The sequence below is a fragment of the Amphibalanus amphitrite genome, unplaced genomic scaffold, assembly GCF_019059575.1.
Source record: "Amphibalanus amphitrite isolate SeventyFive unplaced genomic scaffold, NRLGWU_Aamphi_draft 000077F_arrow, whole genome shotgun sequence".
Taxonomy (NCBI): domain Eukaryota; kingdom Metazoa; phylum Arthropoda; class Thecostraca; order Balanomorpha; family Balanidae; genus Amphibalanus; species Amphibalanus amphitrite.
This window is the reverse complement of record NW_024881573.1, coordinates 753,730-772,369: the sequence shown is the minus strand read 5'-3', so window position 1 is coordinate 772,369 and position 18,640 is coordinate 753,730. Positions and strand designations below refer to the sequence as shown.

Here is an 18,640-nt window from a genome sequence, read left to right as displayed (position 1 = left end):
CCAGAGAATAGGGCGTCAACTCTGCGACAATTAAACTTTGGATGGACCGCAAACGATCAGGAGAGACACTCAAGAACAGCACAGTTCGAGGGCGGAAGACTGCCTTCAGCCGAGTGGCGAAAATCGTGATTGCAAAGTCGACCTTTAAAAAGCACCATTCAACATAGCTGACAAGAAAACTGAATGAGATGTATGTCCCAGCATCCAAATCGACCCTCCACCAGTATTTGAAGACTATCTTGAAGCTGAAACTGCTCAGCTTCAGGATGCAGACTTGGCCTACCGTGGTCCAGAAGTACAGGCAGCTGGATTTCGCCAAAACCCACAAAAACTAGACCATTCAGGACTGGAGATGCGTCCTTTTCAGTGACAAGGTGCCCTTTGTGGTCTCCAAGCCCCTAACTGCCAGAACGATCGAAATGTGGGCCAACGGCAGCTCTGAGGAGTCCGCTGTCGAGACGGTGAAACGTCTGCTGAAGAATCTCATTTGGAGCATGGTGAGCTACAGAGGCGCTCTGAGCTTCACGAGGTGCCTCGGGGACAGACCGTGACTGCTTATTACTATGTCAGCGAGGTGCTGAAGAAGACTGATGCCACAAAGATGCTGAGGGAAAAGGTAAATGGTTCAAAAACCAGAGTCAAACTTTTGTCGGACATATCCAGGGCCATTTTCCAGCAAGAAAGGGCTCCAGCTTATCACGCCAGGAAGACCCAGGACTGGTGCCGAGCGAGGCTCCCAGGCCTCTGGGAGAAGGGGACATGGTCTGCCAACAGTCTGGACCTGTCCCCGATTCAAATTATCTGGACAATCGTCAGAAAAGAGCTCAGCAAGCTTCCAGGGCTAGCTCAGAGAAGAGGCTGTTTCAGAAGATATAAACGGCATGGCGTTGTTTCAAAGGAGAGACTCTTGACAACCTGAAACGTGAAACGCTAGAGTGCAATAGGCCGTGTATGCAACTGAATGGGGATTATGATAACATATAAGCCGTGAAATAAATTCGAGCACTTGATAAGTTATTGAGGATAAAACAACCGCGCATCAATTTCGGGACACCCTGCATTTGTGGGGCCAACTCAGCCAAAATCAGCCTGCTGGTAGTTGTGGTTGGTCAATGGATGACTGCTGGTTGGGACGGTTACTGAAACTGCAAAAATGTGGCATATCTTGTAGGGGTAAGCTAGAATCAAGAATGCAGGTTTTTTTTCTAGTAAGTCGGTAATTTGGCGGTTTTTTGCTTTCTTTGGTGTTTCCCAATATACCCTTACCCATTCTTCTCCAGTTTCGATGCCAGTTTGTCAACCTTCCTCAAGACCGATGGTGTGACATCCCCCTTTGTTGCGTTATAAGCTTCCCCTTTCTCCATTTCCTCTGATAGTTTGGATATGTACTCGGATATGTACCTCTTTCGGATATGTACTTGGATATGTACCTCTTTGTTCATGATCACAAATGATGAACCCTTATCTGCTGGCCTTATTATGATAGAATCATCCTTCAAGAGTGAGAGGAGCGCCTCATTCTCTCTCTGGCTGAGGTTCAGCTTTCCCTTCTTTTTCAGATCCCGCACTATGCTCATGGTTACCTCTTCCAAGTACAAGTCCAACCATGGGTCCCTTCCTTTTGGTGGTGTCCACCTGGGCCCGATTTCACCAAGTGAATATATATCATATTCCATTACGGCAGCGTACATATTCACTTTTGGCATATTATGACATATTCGGTTTCACCAAACTCCTTACAGGGATACTTATTCAAGACAAAGTATGACTGCATAAGTCCGTCGTTTTTTGGCATACTATTACATTTGAAGTACCTCTGGTACGCCGATCTGCTTTTTCAACAGCTGTTTGCCGAGTTTGCTGGCATTGAAAGTATGCTACTTTTTGTGGCATACTTTGAGAAACAGCTTGGCATACATCAATTTTTTGTATGATAATGTTACAAATTTAATGACTTCGTCGATGCAACGTATGATAAAAACATGCCACTGGCTACGCAAAAAGTTTTAGAGGTCATAATGGTTATTTCTTGCTGGATATATAGAGTATCGTGTGTCAGGGCTTAAGGCCGGGCTCCACTACGCGTTTTTTTTTTTACGCGCGTTTTATCCGAGACATCGGTTTTTGCGTGAAATCGGTTTTGCAATTTGTCGGTTTTTGCGTGATATCGTTTTTTGCTTGTCATCCTGAAGCACGTGACATTGTTGTCATTAAACCCAGGCTCCACTACGTGGAAAATCACACTTTGTTTATTTTGAGCGGTGAGCCTATAAAGAAGGTGTTTTGCAAGTAGGTACATTTAATAAAAGTAAGCCAAACTATTATAAAATTTGTCTGAAGGGTTGAGTGGGTGGCTTTGAGCCCGGGTGCCCACTAAGCAGAGGTTGTTGCATAGCAGCATGGTCCCACCTATTTATAGTCACCGTGGTCCCACCAATCAATCTTCACCCGCACCCAGTTCATGTTCAGCAAGTGGATGGCAGCACGGCACAAGGCTGGGCTTTCTCACGCCGGAGCCTCTGTGCTCGGCGTGTACATTCCTTTTGATGTACCTGTTTGTTTTTTGAATGGCACAAATGACAAAATTGAGCAGAATTTGATGCTGAAGTGTCTTGCACATGTTGCTAGCCTTGCACCCATGATAAACTTGCTTAAATACATAACTTGTTTCGTAGCTAGCCACTGGTGGCTGAAGAGGGCAAGGGATTTTTTATTCTTAACATTCCGCCTACCTATGGCAATGCACCAGACTGGAAAACATCCATACACTAGCTGGGCGCCCGTGAGACCCTCATGCGCCGAAACTCGACACAAGCAATTTTGAGCTGAAATTTCTGCATCACTTACCATGAAAGTTGGGTGCCTATTTGTGCCGAAATAATCCACTTTTACATAAAGCGTGTGTGCACTGTGAGTGTGCACATCTACCGACCACTCATCTATCACCACTCCGCCAATTTCTATTTGAATTAAAAACATTTTCCCCTGCATTGACACTGCTTTAAGCGCAAAATGAAATATGTAGGGTTGCTATGTTTATCATTTCTTACCTTCACTCATCCTCTTTACACTAAAAAAAAACTTCTACAAAAATGTCCTAGCTTCAACACAAGAATTAAAAACATATTTAACAACGTCAAAAACAAACACTAAAGTACATTCACATTGTTTGCCGCAGCGCGCAAGTCATGTCTCCCGGCCAAGATCACGCAAAAAACGATGAAAAGTTCAAATAATTGAACTTTTTATAGGTACGAGATTTCCGAGTTTGCGTGACATCGTCATGCGTTTTACCGAGATTTCCTTAAAATCGGTACGGAATTTGCAAGTTGTCGTGTTTTGCGTGACATCGTTCCCAGTGTAGCTTGCCCAATGTTGAGCAATGATGCGAACTTTTTTTCGGGAACGATTTCACGCAAAAACCGATGTCTCGGATAAAACGCACGGAAAAAACGCGTAGTGGAGCCCGGCCTTTATATTGAAATTACCCCAGAACAGCTATTTTTACAAGGCTTATCTCACCGTGGCATCACTGCGATTAAAACCACCCCATCATGCAGAAACACAACAGGGAATTCCTTTTTTCATTCGTATATCCGATTACATTGAGTTTTTCACTAAAAAAAAAAAAACGACAGTTCACATTGTATTTTGATAACGCAAAAGGCCAAAAGCATTTCAAATCTTTCTCACCGTGATTATTACACCGTGCTCTTTATAAAGCGTTTTACCGAAGAGGAAGTAAATAGCTGGCGAGGGCGACAGGAAGAACTGAAGTCCAGTCCAGCAACGCCTTGATTGACATGCCCAGCATGGTGCATCACAAGTCACAACGCTTCATTAAATTCGTTTTCATCGCCCACTTTTACTATTTCTTTGCAGTACCTGCATATGCTGTCCAATGTCCATATTTCTCTCGTGTTGTGGCCAAATGATTCAATTTATCACCGGCTTCCCGCTTCCGTTCAGGTTCAGAGAATGATTCCGAAATATTCTCCATATTTGAAGTCGTCGGTAGACCCTTCGATTATTTAAAAACTTGATGCAAGTAATATTTCAGATAACTTGGCGGCTAGTCGGCCGTGTTCCTTGCTATCATCAGTGATCGGTAGTTAGATGGGTGCCTCAAGTAATGCCATTTCTTGTTCGGATTTATTTATATTTGCTCTTAACCACTCCAGAATTGCGTAGAAGATGTGAACAAATATTAAAGCAATATTTAATGAAGAGTAACTTGGAATAAAAAAATAATATCAATTCAAAATCCAATAAAACCCACACACGCCAGGAACTTCAACTGTGCTGCGCGGCTTGCTGCCGATTGTTTACATTTTTTGGCTTTGGAATGTCATGCTCCAAGCAAAAATCAAGAGCATTATTAGCTATATTTGTTTAGGTACTTCCTCTTGTATGATTAGCAAATTTAATTCTTATTAGCGTAGCTAGAATATGTTTTCCATAATATTGTACATCTGAGCATTTAAGCTCGTCGACTTTAAATACGGAAAAATATAGTGACTGCATGTCCCCGACAAGATGTATGCATGCGCGCTGGTGGCTCCGAAACTACGTTAAGCGGGCGTAGTTACGGAGCGAGCGAAGCGAGCGTAGTCTTTCCTTAGATTAACGGAAATTTCTGAGTATGAGCGGCCGGCCGGCCGGCCGGCCGGCCGTGCGGACGCTTTTGCGAGGCTTATATCTCAGCAACCACTTGACCGATTTACACGCGGTAATTTTTGTAGGGTAGCTTCATTCCTTCTACCAAGTATTGGACTATTCCTGATGCATGTGGGTGACCCCTTATGCACGTGCCACGTGCAAAACGAAGAGGTGTCAGTTTTGTAATTGTTGCAATATCTCGGTAACTACTGGGCCGATTGCGCTGAAAGTTGACATGTAGGTAGGCACCCACTAGGCACTGCATATCCATGTGCCAGAGTTTGGGTGCTGCTGCACGTGCGCACGTGCAGGGGTTGTTTCCAGATCTCGAGAACGGCTCGACCGATTGCGCTCAAATTTGGTACACAGTTAGGGACCGGTTAGTAGGGTGCCGTGCACAAGTCAGTTGGGACCCATTTTGCACGTGCGCACGTGCAGGGTGCCGCTTCCAGATCTCGAGAACGGCTGGGCCGATTGTGCCCAAATTTGGCACATCGCTAGAGACCGGTTAGTAGGGTGCCGTGCACAAGTCAGTTGGAGGTACCCCCTCGCAATTTCGCACGTGCAGGGCCCACCCTCTCGCTCGCTCCGTTAGTCGCCCCAAAAGGCGTTATACTGGTGAATATATTCCTGTGGTGAAACAGAATAGTATTATCGTCGTACTTTGTCGGTGTACTTTTCCAAAGTACACCAAGAATATATTCACTTGGTGAAATCGGGCCCTGGACGTCTTATACTGGACGTCCTCGTCCCTTCCCTCATGGCGCTGTTCCTGTTCTGCATCCCAAGACTCCCTTAATCTCATCAGAAGCTCCCATTCCTTTAGCTCGGACACTAGCTGTGCTAGTGTTTGGCGTTTACATGGCACAAAATTCAAACCCTTCCCAAGCAGGGAGTGTTCGGACTCGGTAAGTTGTCTGTTTGATAGATTAACCACCCCTGATGGGACCATTCCAATAGTGTTATTTGGGTCCTCTGGCGGGTGAGCACCGTCAGTTCCCACTCCTTGCACTGCATCATTCATACCACTATCCCTGTCCTTTGCCCCGCCAATGCTATCCGGACAGGATTCCCGCTGTGTGGGGTCCACATGGTTTGGCAGTGCCCTCCGTTCCTTTTCCGTGGGGCTAGTGCCCCCTTGACTTGGTGCCCTTTCCCCAGTCTTCACCGTCCCCCTCTCCTTTACCCCTACCCTAAGTCGGTGGAGTTTGCCCTGTTTTATTTTCGCCATCTCCCTTCGCGTCGCAGCTCTGTCTCTCTCTACCAGGATCCTAGCTCTATCAATATCTCCAGTAGTACCATACTTTGTCACCTGATCCAATAATGCATTGAAATCTACATCCAGCTCATCTATCTTACTCGTCAGTAGCTGTTTGCATGCTCCCATTAAATCCCTCTCTGTTTGCCTCAGAATACTGTCGATCTCCACTGCTTCGCTTTTATGACAGCGCCAGCTAATTAAGAACCCTTTTGGTACTTACCCCTCATGCAGGCACTGTGAGATGAAGTCAAGGTGTGAGCGGGGTTTTTCAATCTGAACTGCCGTCCCCCTGAGTTTGCTCACGGGTACCTTCTTTGCGTTGACTGCTCCTTGTCGGTCTTGTTCCAGTCGAGAGTTAACTTACCCCCCCCCCCCCCCACTGAGGCTGGTCGTTAACCCAGCCAGCAAATCGGAGCCTTCCCCGTACGTGGAAGGCCTATGGCGAGCTTGGGGCAGGCTCGGGAAAACCCCCGTACCATGTGGCATTACGGCACAGATAGGCTGTACCGTGACGCCACATGCGTTCCCGACCGGCACACATGCGTCTTTCTTTATGATAACGACCAGTGAATACGAACAACAACTTTTGTACTTTCGTGTGGGAGGGGTAGCAACCAATTGTGTCGCATGGTTTTATTATGTGCTTGTTATTTAGAATTTTTGTCACGAACCTATGCCAATGTATGCCAAGATGTGACCGTTGACTGTTATTACGGAGCGAGCGAAGCGAGCGTAGTCTTTCCTTAGATTAACGGAAATTTCTGAGTATATATATATATATATATATATATATATATATATATATATATATATATATATATATATATATATATATATATATATATATATATGTTACAGGGAGTTTGAGAAATCCGTGTGTTTGCAAACTCCCTAGTGAGTTGTTTGCAAACTCCCTGACCCATCAGTGACTTTGCAAACTCACTAGGGAGTTTGCAACTTCACTAGGGAGTTTGCAAACTCACTGACCGGTCAGGGAGTTTGAGAAATTCTAGAGCGATTGGGCCAAATAAAATCAAATGTGTAAGATGAGGGTGGCATACGTGCAGGGGCGGCGCCACGGGTTTTCGATAGGGGGGACGGGGACCGAAAATCGAAAATCCCAAAAGTAGATACTGATAGTGTATGCAAAAAAAAACGAGGCACGTAACGCTGCGAAACTTGGCAAGGCCCAAAACACATCGAATGGTGCATCCCGCTTCCAAACTTATCCTAGGACACCTAAGATCGATCACCTTTTCAAGCATCCTTGCCTCTAAATCAAAATTTGCAGTCTTGCCAACTCAAAGCTGGTTTCCTACAAGCTGCGAATTGCTTAGGTATGAGTAGCAGTGCCAGCTATTCTTACGTTTCGTACTTTCAAATTTTCGATCTTACGTCTGGTCAGCTTCAGGGCTTCACCATCATATAGTCATGGAGGAAAAGTGGGAATGTCTTCTGCTCTGACTAGTGCGCCAAAACTGCAATATAATTTCAGAATCATGACATCACCACCTGATCCATATGCAACGGGCAGGGTGCAGCTAATGGCTAGCCGTCAGTGGTCATGTCATCGGTGGTCACTCAAAAGGCCATGCTAGGTCATGGAAGGTCACCAGCCGTTATTTGATCACACTTTCTGATGGATTTTACTTGCCAAGAGCTTCGCGGGAAAAACGAGCGCATGCACCGTTGAAAAAATTGAGTGAAAGGGTCTCAGGTCCGGCGACCTCTGCAGGTGAGATGCCCCAGGGTAGGATTCCGGTCCTTGTTGATTAACTTCGTCAAAAATGGCAGTAGAGCTGTGATGTCGGCACCATTGTGTTCGCCATGATCGAGCTGGCACGACCTGCATCGTTCTCATATTCACCCTCCAATCGTAACAACTACAGCAGGGATTGGCAAATGGCGGGGCACCCCCTTTGGGAGGTAATGAAGTTCTCTGGAGTGGAAACCTCATCCCACATCTCTTTAGCATTAGTGGCTCTTCTTATGGAACAGGTTTCTGACTGGTCTGTTTCACCCCAGAATTCAAAGACTAGTCAAGGTAAAACCGAGCGCACCACAGTGAGCACAATTTGATAAGCTGGTGTATCTCAATTTTCATGTAGAACCTTTCACGTATCACGGACCTAAAACCCTTTCGTGCACTCATGCAAAAGCAACTGCCATGTTTCAACAGCTGGTAATGGCATTTTCACAGCTGCTGACGTAAGAAGGGGAGGGATGGGGGGCTCGATTAGACCCCCAGCCGTTCGGCCGCCGACCGAACTTAGTTTTGCAGAAAAAAAAAACGAGTGCTATCGAACCCCTTGACGAGAGGGAGCCGATGCTATATCCAATTATAAGGTCTTGGGCTACTGCGTGCTTTTTTGGTCCTGCCTGTGATCTATCCGAACACTTTTCCCCACAAGTGCTGGGGTTAAATGGCATAGATTTCAAATGGTTCCTGTGGTAGAACTGCCATGCTTGAATTTGACTAATTAGGAATGGAAAATTTTCATATAGTAACGGAAATCTATGGAATTTCACTGAACTTGGTTTTATCGGCAATGGGGTCTGGCAGTGGGGTGGGGAGGTAATAAGTAGGTAATAACCCTGCCTGGCGCCCCAAAAAGGGGGCACGATCCCCGAGGCCCTGCCGATCACCTTATAACTACAGGCATCACAGCTCCACACCTTTTGCAGATGGCCAGGACCCCCTGCGATGCATCCCAACAGCAATCTTTATTCAGAACCTGCCTTGATTAACCAACGATGCATTAAATGCGACGGATAGCTCTATAATGCATTGTTATCAACTATTGAACGGGCCTCGCCGATAGGGAAACCCCCCTATCGGCGATAGGGGGTACCATACTGTGCCCCCTAACTTTAGATAGCGGGGGACCTGTCCCCCCCGTCCCCCCCGGTGGCGCCGCCCATGCATACGTGCCGTCCGTGATGTTAAAACAAAAGCGACTGGTGGTACGGCCTATATAACCGTCGCACGCTGACAAAAAGCTTACAGATCCTTCATTGTTTCACCGAAAAAAAAAAATGCTACTCGCGGCTATGTAAAGGGGAGGTTCGGAGCAACGTGCTCCTCCGTTCCGTCGCTTCCATCCTCAGGAATCAGGATACTGAAATCTTTCTCGTCTTTTTTTGCGTAGCCAGTGGCATGTTTTTATCATACGTTGCATCGACGAAGTCATTAAATTTGTAACATTATCATACAAAAAATTGATGTATGCCAAGCTGTTTCTCAAAGTATGCCACAAAAAGTAGCATACTTTTAATGCCAGCAAACTCGGCAAACAGCTGTTGAAAAAGCAGATCGGCGTACCAGAGGTACTTCAAATGTAATAGTATGCCAAAAAACGACGGACTTATGCAGTCATACTTTGTCTTGAATAAGTATCCCTGTACGGAGTTTGGTGAAACCGACTATGTCATAATATGCCAAAAGTGAATATGTACGCTGCCGTAATGGAATATAATATATATTCACTTGGTGAAATCGGGCCCAGGTGGACACCCCCAAAAGGTTCTAACATCATGGACGGCAGGCATGCCACCCACATGCTACACACTTGTTTTTATTTGTCCCAACCGCTCTGAAATTTCTCAAACTCCCTGACCGGTCAGTGAGTTTGCAAACTCCCTAGTGAGTTTGCAAACTCACTGATGGGTCAGGGAGTTTGCAAACTCCCTAGGAAGTTTGCAAACTCCCTGACCCATCAGTGAGTTTGCAACCTCACTAGGGAGTTTACAAATTCACTAGAGAGTTTGCAAACTCACTGACCGGTCAGGCAGTCTGAGAAATTTCAGAGCGATTGGGCCAAATAAAAACAAGTGTGCAGCATGTGGGTGTCGTACGTGCCGTCCGTGATGTTGAAACAAAGGCGGCTAGTTGTAGGGCCTCGCACGCTGACAAAAAGCTTATAGATCATATGCACACCATTAATACCTTATTTATTTTAAACTGCTTAGTGATCTATCCATGCATGTACCGCCGCTTTAGTCATACATTTATTTAGTGCACATCCCAATTAGATCCGTTTCACTCAAGTGTGGCTCTTCCAGAGTCAGGCTCAATATATCAAAGTAGAAACAGCTCACTGTTGGTCACTTGCTAAAGTGCAGGCACACGCACCAATTCACGCCCATTCCCACTGTGCCATAGACGTGTCATCGAGAGCCGGCGCTGCTGGCAGCCAGCCCAGCTGCGACTGGCGCACGCTGCTTGTTTGTTTTTGTTTTGCTGGGTCAGGCCCTTTCGGTCTGACAAGACCATTTCAGAGCCGGAAGAATGATAGGAATTAGGGGGAGACATTGGTCTGGGCAGTGACCCTACAGAGTCGCCGGGGCTGAGCCCGTCCGAATGGACAGGCCGACCAGCCCCCCAAGCACTCTCTGCACCCGGCTACGGGGTGCGCTCCCTCAGGAGCAGCGGTGCCGCTCCAAGGGATCAGACCGCATGAGATAAAGGTGCCTGTCCAGCCCGGAGTGGGGGTTTCGGCGTGGAGGAGAAGGATTTCAGTATCCTGATTCCTGAGGATGGAAACGACGGAACGGAGGAGCACGTTGCTCCGAACCTCCCCTTTCCTTTACATAGCCGCGAGTTGCATTTTTTTTTCTCGGTAAACAATTAAGGATCTGTAAGCTTTTTGTCAGCGTGCGACGGTTATACATACATATAGGCCGCACCACTATAGTTCGTTTTTTCTAAGTTCGACCCTCACTGTAAACATCTCTTTGGACACAGCACGAGAATTGGTAGCTGAATTACTGAGAAAACTCGTTGGCGCACAATGATTTCGCAGAGGATCAATCGTATCAAAATTATTTCTACCTGGCTCCTTTTTCCCAGACTCGCAGCTCGGTATTTGCAGCACTACAAGGATCGAGGACTTGTCAGGAAGTATAAGTGAACTAGTGAATTAATCAATAAATCACACGGCGCTTAACGTAACAGCACGCACTGAGCACACCGTCGGTGAAGAAACTTATTTTGAAAATATTAATTCATATCTCCAATGCAAAGTGCGCTGACCAGTTTCTCAGTAATTCAGCTAGCAATGCTCGTGCTGTTTCCAAAAAGATATTAACAGTGAGGGTCGAACTAAAAAAAAAAGAACTATAGTCGCCTTTGTTTTAACATCACGGACGGCACATATGCCACCCTCATCTTACACACTTGATTTTATTTGGCCTAATCGCTCTGGAATTTCTCAAACTCCCTGACCGGTCAGTGAGTTTGCAAACTCCCTAGTGAATTTGTAAGAATTCACAAAATCCCTAGGGAATTTGTGAGAATTCTGGTGAGTTTGCAAACTCACTGATGGGTCAGGGAGTTTGCAAACTCACGGATTTCTCAAACTCCCTGTAACATATACATATAAATAAATAAATATATATATATATATATATATATATATATATATATATATATATATATATATATATATATATATATATATATATATATATATATATATATATATATGTTACAGGGAGTTTGAGAAATCCGTGAGTTTGCAAACTCCCTAGTGAGTTTGCAAACTCCCTGACCCATCAGTGACTTTGCAAACTCACTAGGGAGTTTGCAAATTCACTAGGGAGTTTGCAAATTCACTAGGGAGTTTGCAAACTCACTGACCGGTCAGGGAGTTTGAGAAATTCCAGAGCGATTGGGTCAAATAAAATCAAATGTGTAAGATGAGGGTGGCATACGTGCCGTCCGTGATGTTAAAACAAAAGCGACTAGTGGTACGGCCTATATAACCGTCGCACGCTGATATAAACCTTACAGATCCTTCATTGTTTTACCCCCCCCCCCCAAAAAAAAAATGCTTCTCGCGGCTATGTAAAGGGGAAGTTCGGAGCAACGTGCTCCTCCGTTCCGTCGTTTCCATCCTCAGGAATCAGGATACTGAAATCCTTCTCGTCCACGCCGAAACCCCCACTCCCGGGCTGGACAGGCACCTTTATCTCATGCGGGCTGCTCCCTTGGAGCGGCACCGCTGCTCCCGAGGGAGCGCACCCCGTAGCCGGGTGCAAAGAGTGCTTGGGGGGCTGGTCGGTCTGTCAATTCGGACGGGCTCAGCCCCGGCGACTCTGCATATAGGGTGTCTGCCCAGACCAATGTCTCCCCCTATAATTCCTATCATTCGTCCGACTCTGAAATGGTCTTGTCAGACCGAAAGGGCCTAACCCAACAAAACGAAAACAAACAAGCAGCGTGCGCCCAAGGCCCTATATAGAAGGTATGCTCATTAGGCCAAAGCAGCGATTTCCGTGACGTCACAGGTACGAAGCGTCGGACGGCTGTAATGCAATTCTATGGAAAATGACCCAACTTTAGGGCTCTCCCACATAGCTGCCAGACTCGACACTAAGGTAAAAATCATATCATATTAAAGCTAAAATCAAGACAAACAAGAAACCTATCTGACGTTTTTACGTATTACTAACGGCTTAGACACTATTCAAGTATATTCAGAGCTCTGCATTAACTCACTTTTTTCTGCCGTCAATGCCACTACAAATGCCTATAGTCGGCGCACGTGCGCTTGTCGAGCGGGGACCACCAGTCGGGCGATTCGGAGCTGCCGCCCAATCAGAACGCCGCAATGCCGTGACGTCATTGGTCGCACACGACACGTTACGGAGATAGGGATGAGACAGCCCTGGCGTGCGCCATTCGCAGCTGGGCTGGCTGCCAGTAGCGCCGGCTCTCGATGACACGTCTATGGCGGAGTGGGAATGGGCGTGAATTGATGCGGGTGCCTATACTTTAGCATAAGTGACCAACAGTCAGCTGTTTCTACTTTGATATATTTAGCCTGGCTCTGGAATAGCCACACTTGAGTGGAACGGGTCTAATTGGGACGTGAACTAAATAAATGTATAACTAAATAAAGCGGCGGTACATGCATGGGTAAATCACTGAACAGTTTCAAATAAAAAAGGTATTTATGGTGTGCATATGATCTATAAGCTTTTTGTCAGCGTGCGAGGCCTTAGAGCTAGCCTCCTTTGTTTTAACATCACGGACGGCACGTATGCCACCCACATGCTGCACACTTGTTTTTATTTGGCCCGATCGCTCTGAAATTTCTCAAACTCCCTGACCGGTCAGTGAGTTTGCAAACTCCCTAGTGAGTTTGCAAACTCACTGATGGGTCAGGGAGTTTGCAAACTCCCTAGGAAGTTTGCAAATTCACTAGGGAGTTTGCAAATTCACTAGGGAGTTTGCAAACTCACTGACCGGTCAGGGAGTTTGAGAAATTCCAGAGCGATTGGGTCAAATAAAATCAAATGTGTAAGATGAGGGTGGCATACGTGCCGTCCGTGATGTTAAAACAAAAGCGACTAGTGGTACGGCCTATATAACCGTCGCACGCTGATATAAACCTTACAGATCCTTCATTGTTTTACCAAAAAAAAAAAAAATGCTTCTCGCGGCTATGTAAAGGGGAAGTTCGGAGCAACGTGCTCCTCCGTTCCGTCGTTTCCATCCTCAGGAATCAGGATACTGAAATCCTTCTCGTCCACGCCGAAACCCCCACTCCCGGGCTGGACAGGCACCTTTATCTCATGCGGGCTGCTCCCTTGGAGCGGCACCGCTGCTCCCGAGGGAGCGCACCCCGTAGCCGGGTGCAAAGAGTGCTTGGGGGGCTGGTCGGTCTGTCAATTCGGACGGGCTCAGCCCCGGCGACTCTGCATATAGGGTGTCTGCCCAGACCAATGTCTCCCCCTATAATTCCTATCATTCGTCCGACTCTGAAATGGTCTTGTCAGACCGAAAGGGCCTAACCCAACAAAACGAAAACAAACAAGCAGCGTGCGCCATTCGCAGCTGGGCTGGCTGCCAGTAGCGCCGGCTCTCGATGACACGTCTATGGCGGAGTGGGAATGGGCGTGAATTGATGCGGGTGCCTATACTTTAGCATAAGTGACCAACAGTCAGCTGTTTCTACTTTGATATATTCAGCCTGGCTCTGGAATAGCCACACTTGAGTGGAACGGGTCTAATTGGGACGTGAACTAAATAAATGTATAACTAAATAAAGCGGCGGTACATGCATGGGTAAATCACTGAACAGTTTCAAATAAAAAAGGTATTTATGGTGTGCATATGATCTATAAGCTTTTTGTCAGCGTGCGAGGCCTTAGAGCTAGCCTCCTTTGTTTTAACATCACGGACGGCACGTATGCCACCCACATGCTGCACACTTGTTTTTATTTGGCCCGATCGCTCTGAAATTTCTCAAACTCCCTGACCGGTCAGTGAGTTTGCAAACTCCCTAGTGAATTTGTAAACTCCCTAGTGAGTTTGCCAACTCACTAGGGAGTTTGCAAACTCACGGATTTCTCAAACTCCCTGTAACATATATATATATATATATATATATATATATATATATATATATATATATATATATATATATATATATATATATATATATATATATATATATATATATATATATATATATATATATATATATATATATATATATATATATATATATATATATATATATATATAGGGTGGCACTTAAAAATCAATTTTTGATTTTTAATGCGTGCGGGTGGTTTTCCGGTTCCATTCCCGTAAAAAATAAGGGAGGCAAATTTTTATGGGAAAATATTGATGTTTAGAGGTCGCGAAACAAGGTCAAAATTGAGATTTTGGTAGCATATTTCAATATCATTAAAATCGCTTCTCAGTTTCCTATTACGCTATAATCGGATGATAATAAGGCATTTCTTAGTCATTTTCATATTGTTTATTGATATTCCATGCAGCTTCGGCCACGCCAGAACGCTGGTCTCAGAACTCCACTACTCCAGTTCCTCCTCTTTAGTAAATTATTGGCGCCTCATTGGAGGGAGGGGTATCATGGGCAACGGGCACCCAGATCACTTTGTGTGTAGCCTGGTTAGCAATTGCAGTCGATCTTCGGGTGTCAGGTTAGCGTTTTCTGTGATCTTTTCAACGACATGGAGGAAGAGCTGGCGCTAATCTTTGTCTTCCATGAGTGCCAGTCCTACATCAGCGCCATGCCGCGCCTGGTGAAGTCATTCACCACCCGCAGCCCCCGGACTACACGAGCTGCGGTTTGGTAGCTGCTGTCCTCCCAGTGGCCTTGGTCATTGATGATGAGCCCCGCGTCCAGGTCGTGTATCCTTGAGAGCTTTTTGAACGATGGTGTGAGGAAGCTCGCCAACGTCTCGGTCGCGAGAGCGGCGTTCATAGTGCCCACTAAGGACTTATGGGGCGGGTCCCCTCTCCTACAAGTCTATTGCCCGCACCATGTCTTGATTGAGCCCAGGGTCGGGGTCTAAAAGCTCCAGAGTCACCAGCCGATCACTCAATTACTACAGGTGACGGCCGAAGACCGGGACTGTCGCCTTCGACAGCTCCTTGTCGGGGTAGGTGCAGAACGAGTTCACGAAGGTCAGGTCCAGAGCGGGCGCAGTGGCAGTAGAGTCCCAGACCAGGCGGCGGCGGCGGCGGCGAACTTGCAGGCAACGAACAGCGCGAGCGCACAGCGTCTGATGACCTGGGCCTCGGCCGCCGTCAGCCGGAGCCGCTCCCTGAAGAGGAAGGCATCCACGGTACGGATGGTCTTTGCCATCCACCTAACTCAGTGGAGTACTCTGAGGCGGAGAAACGGATGCCGTGCTTGGAACTCCACCGAGAGCAGTTACGCAGAGCTCCAGAAGTTTTCGGTAGTCTTCCCGGAGCTAGGCATAGTCCAGCGATGGAAGCGATGGAAGCTGACCAGCAGCTTGTCCCACTCCGGAACGTCGTCGACGGCGAACGCCACCGGTGTGATCCTGTCAATGAAGCATGAACTCCCACCCGCCTTTGAACCTCTTAAACAGCCGGATGTAGAGGCCGCTCGAGATTCTACGGCAGGTGGAGCAGGCCTTCTCTAGGACCAGCTCTTACACGTGGTGCCGGCAGGCCAGCTGGAGGACGGGCCGATCCAGCTTCTGCTCGATAAGGGCTAAAGTACCGTTCACCAGCATGCTGTTCACCGTCGTGGCGTCGAAGCAAAAGGCCGCAGTTCCGCTTCTCCAGTTCCTAGCCCCCCAGCGCTGTGAGCATGGCCTCCTGTGCTTGTATGGAGGGGAGTTTGGGAACGGTGAGGAGCTTGGCCACCCTAATCCCCCCCCCCCCCCCCAATCACCAGGACCTAGAATCGGTCGACGCTCCTTCTCTCGCGGTTCAGCCGGAGTCGTATCAGAAGTTCCGTGCCGCAGTTGATAACAGGTTCTGGTTCACGTGTTCTTCACACATTACGGTTGGGCAGTTTGGCCCGGTCGAGGCCAGTTCACTGTTGGGGACGTCCGCTCGCCCGCATGCGCTTGGGAGTGTGAGTCGACGTTTCTCTCTCATGGTCGCCATCGTCAAAGACGTTCCCTCCGTGTGCGCGCCGCAACGGCCGGGTAAGTCTGTTGCTGGCACTGGCACTATGTAGAGTCGGAAGAAGCGCCCACGGAAGAACATCCCGAAAGCACAATAAACCAGTGCAGCTCAATGCCCACTCTCGCCTCTGCTTTCCCCCGCCGGCGATAGGCTGACTCCAACTTCTTCACATTCTCTTTGACAGAAAAGGAGCATGTCTCAAGAACCGATAGAACTGTGGGGCTCGTCCTCCCTTTGGAACAGGAGAGACCGTTCACTCCTCACACTTATAAGAGGATATGACCTCCACTGTGAGAAGGCACCGGTCGCAGGCCAAAAACAGGCCTGACATGGGTAAAACAGCCCAGATCAGACCTGTCTTGGCCTGACCTGGACTGGCTACGATCGACCGGAAGTGATGGGATAAGCAACTGTTATACAAATAAAGGTCAAAATACGTCGGATATGACGCTTAATGACCACATATGTCATTCCAAATAGGTTTAAAGTAGTTTCCAAAAAGTTGATTTATTCCCCAAAACTGCCAACTTTGACCTCAATTCGCGACCCCTAAATATCAATATTTTTCAAAATAATTTTGCACACATTATTTTTTACGGGAATGGAACCAGAAAACTACCCGCACGCCTAAAAATCGGATAACATAAAATTCACCCTATTGCTAAGTACCACCCTAATATATATATATATATATATATATATATATATATATATATATATATATATATATATATATATATATATATATATATATATATATATATATATATATATATATATATATATATATATATATATATATATATATATATATATATATATATATATATATATATATATACATATATATATATATATATATATATATATATATATATATATATATAGATGATTTACCTAAATTTGTGTCAGTGCCGTTGGTTCTGATTTGTCAGCGCTGTTTGCTTCTGTTTAAACTGCAGATCGAGGCTTTGGATGAGAAGGTGCGGGAGGAAATGAAGACGCTGCGAGAGAAAATGAGCAAGATGAGGGAGGAAATGGTCGTTCTATCTGACCTGCCTGCGCTCAAGTAAGTCGCACCTGGGGGAGGCCCCCTCCCCCCACTGAGGTTGGTCGTTAACCCAGCCAGCAAATCGGAGCCTTCCCCGTACGTGGAAGGCCTATGGCGAGCTTGGGGCAGGCTCGGGAAAACCCCAACCGTTCTCCTGGGGAAAACGGAGCGTTTGCTTGGGATTTGAGACACTTTGTACGGGGAACTTCGTGCGGGGCTCGTACGGGGAAACGGCATAACTGCCCAAGCGTTCCCCAAACGTTCCCCAAGCTACCCCCGCGCCGACTATGCTTAAAACCCGTTGTTAAGGTCGGTTCCCCGTACGGGGTTATCGAACATTTTCCCCCAAGAAGATCCTGTGCGAGCGCCGCACATTCCCCCACCCGGCTATACGGGTTTATGCTTACTGGAGACCTTCCCCGATCGGGAAACCGTAACTTTCCCCTAGCGTTCCCAGACTTTTTCTCCCGCGCGAACCGCGGCCGTTCCTCGACTTGGGAATGGCCCCACTGCCTTGTCTGCTTTTTCCTCGTACGGAGAAGCTTGTAAAAAACCGCACTGGGAAACAGATTGGGTGGCAGTCAAATTGACCATGACTATTTATTTTGTCTGTAAACATACAAATATTTGTATACACATAATGAGTAGCAGAGCGAGGGGCGCCATCTCTTGAAGCTGCAGTTGCACCAGTTTGGAGAGCTCTGGACACCCTCCTGTCTCCACGTCCACCCTCCTTCTCATCTCGTGTGACATGATCTTGGATAGGTCCACAGGCAACTCTGGCTTCCTTGGGCAGGAATCTCACAAACTCCCAGAACCGAGGAAACCCTGCCGTCTCACCTTCAGCTGGCTCGTAGAGCCTCTGGTCTACATGCCTTCTCCAGCGGTCAACAAGATTCAGATTCAGATTCAGATTCAGATTTATTCAAAAGAAGTCCACTCACCATGGCTTTTCACTCTTTCACGTCAGTTACAAGTACAAAAAGGACGAATTTAGGCCACATTCACGTTCCACACGCATACCACTCATACATCAACTCACTCCGATCATCACTGAGGATCGACAGATCCGACGACCGCTCTGACAGCTCTACGGAACCCGGGCTCACAGGGATCTGCCCCTATACCGTTGAGCAGTGTCACGCCACGGTAACACATTCTCCGCCTACCGGATTCAGTGCGTATATTGGGGCGGCTGAATAGATCGGCTTGTCTCGTTCTGTAGGTGTGCCTTTGGCTCGATCTC

General features: G+C 46.8%; 1 protein-coding gene across 1 annotated transcript in view; it reads left to right on the top strand.

The window, feature by feature from the left end:
- The window catches only part of LOC122379422 (intraflagellar transport protein 74 homolog), a 439,917-nt gene that overhangs the window by 371,776 nt on the left and 49,501 nt on the right, over window positions 1-18,640 (top strand). Inside the window, exon 14 of the mRNA XM_043361638.1 lies at window positions 17,306-17,412. Coding sequence (XP_043217573.1) covers window positions 17,306-17,412 — 107 coding nt within the window. The remainder of the gene's footprint in view (window positions 1-17,305; window positions 17,413-18,640) is intronic.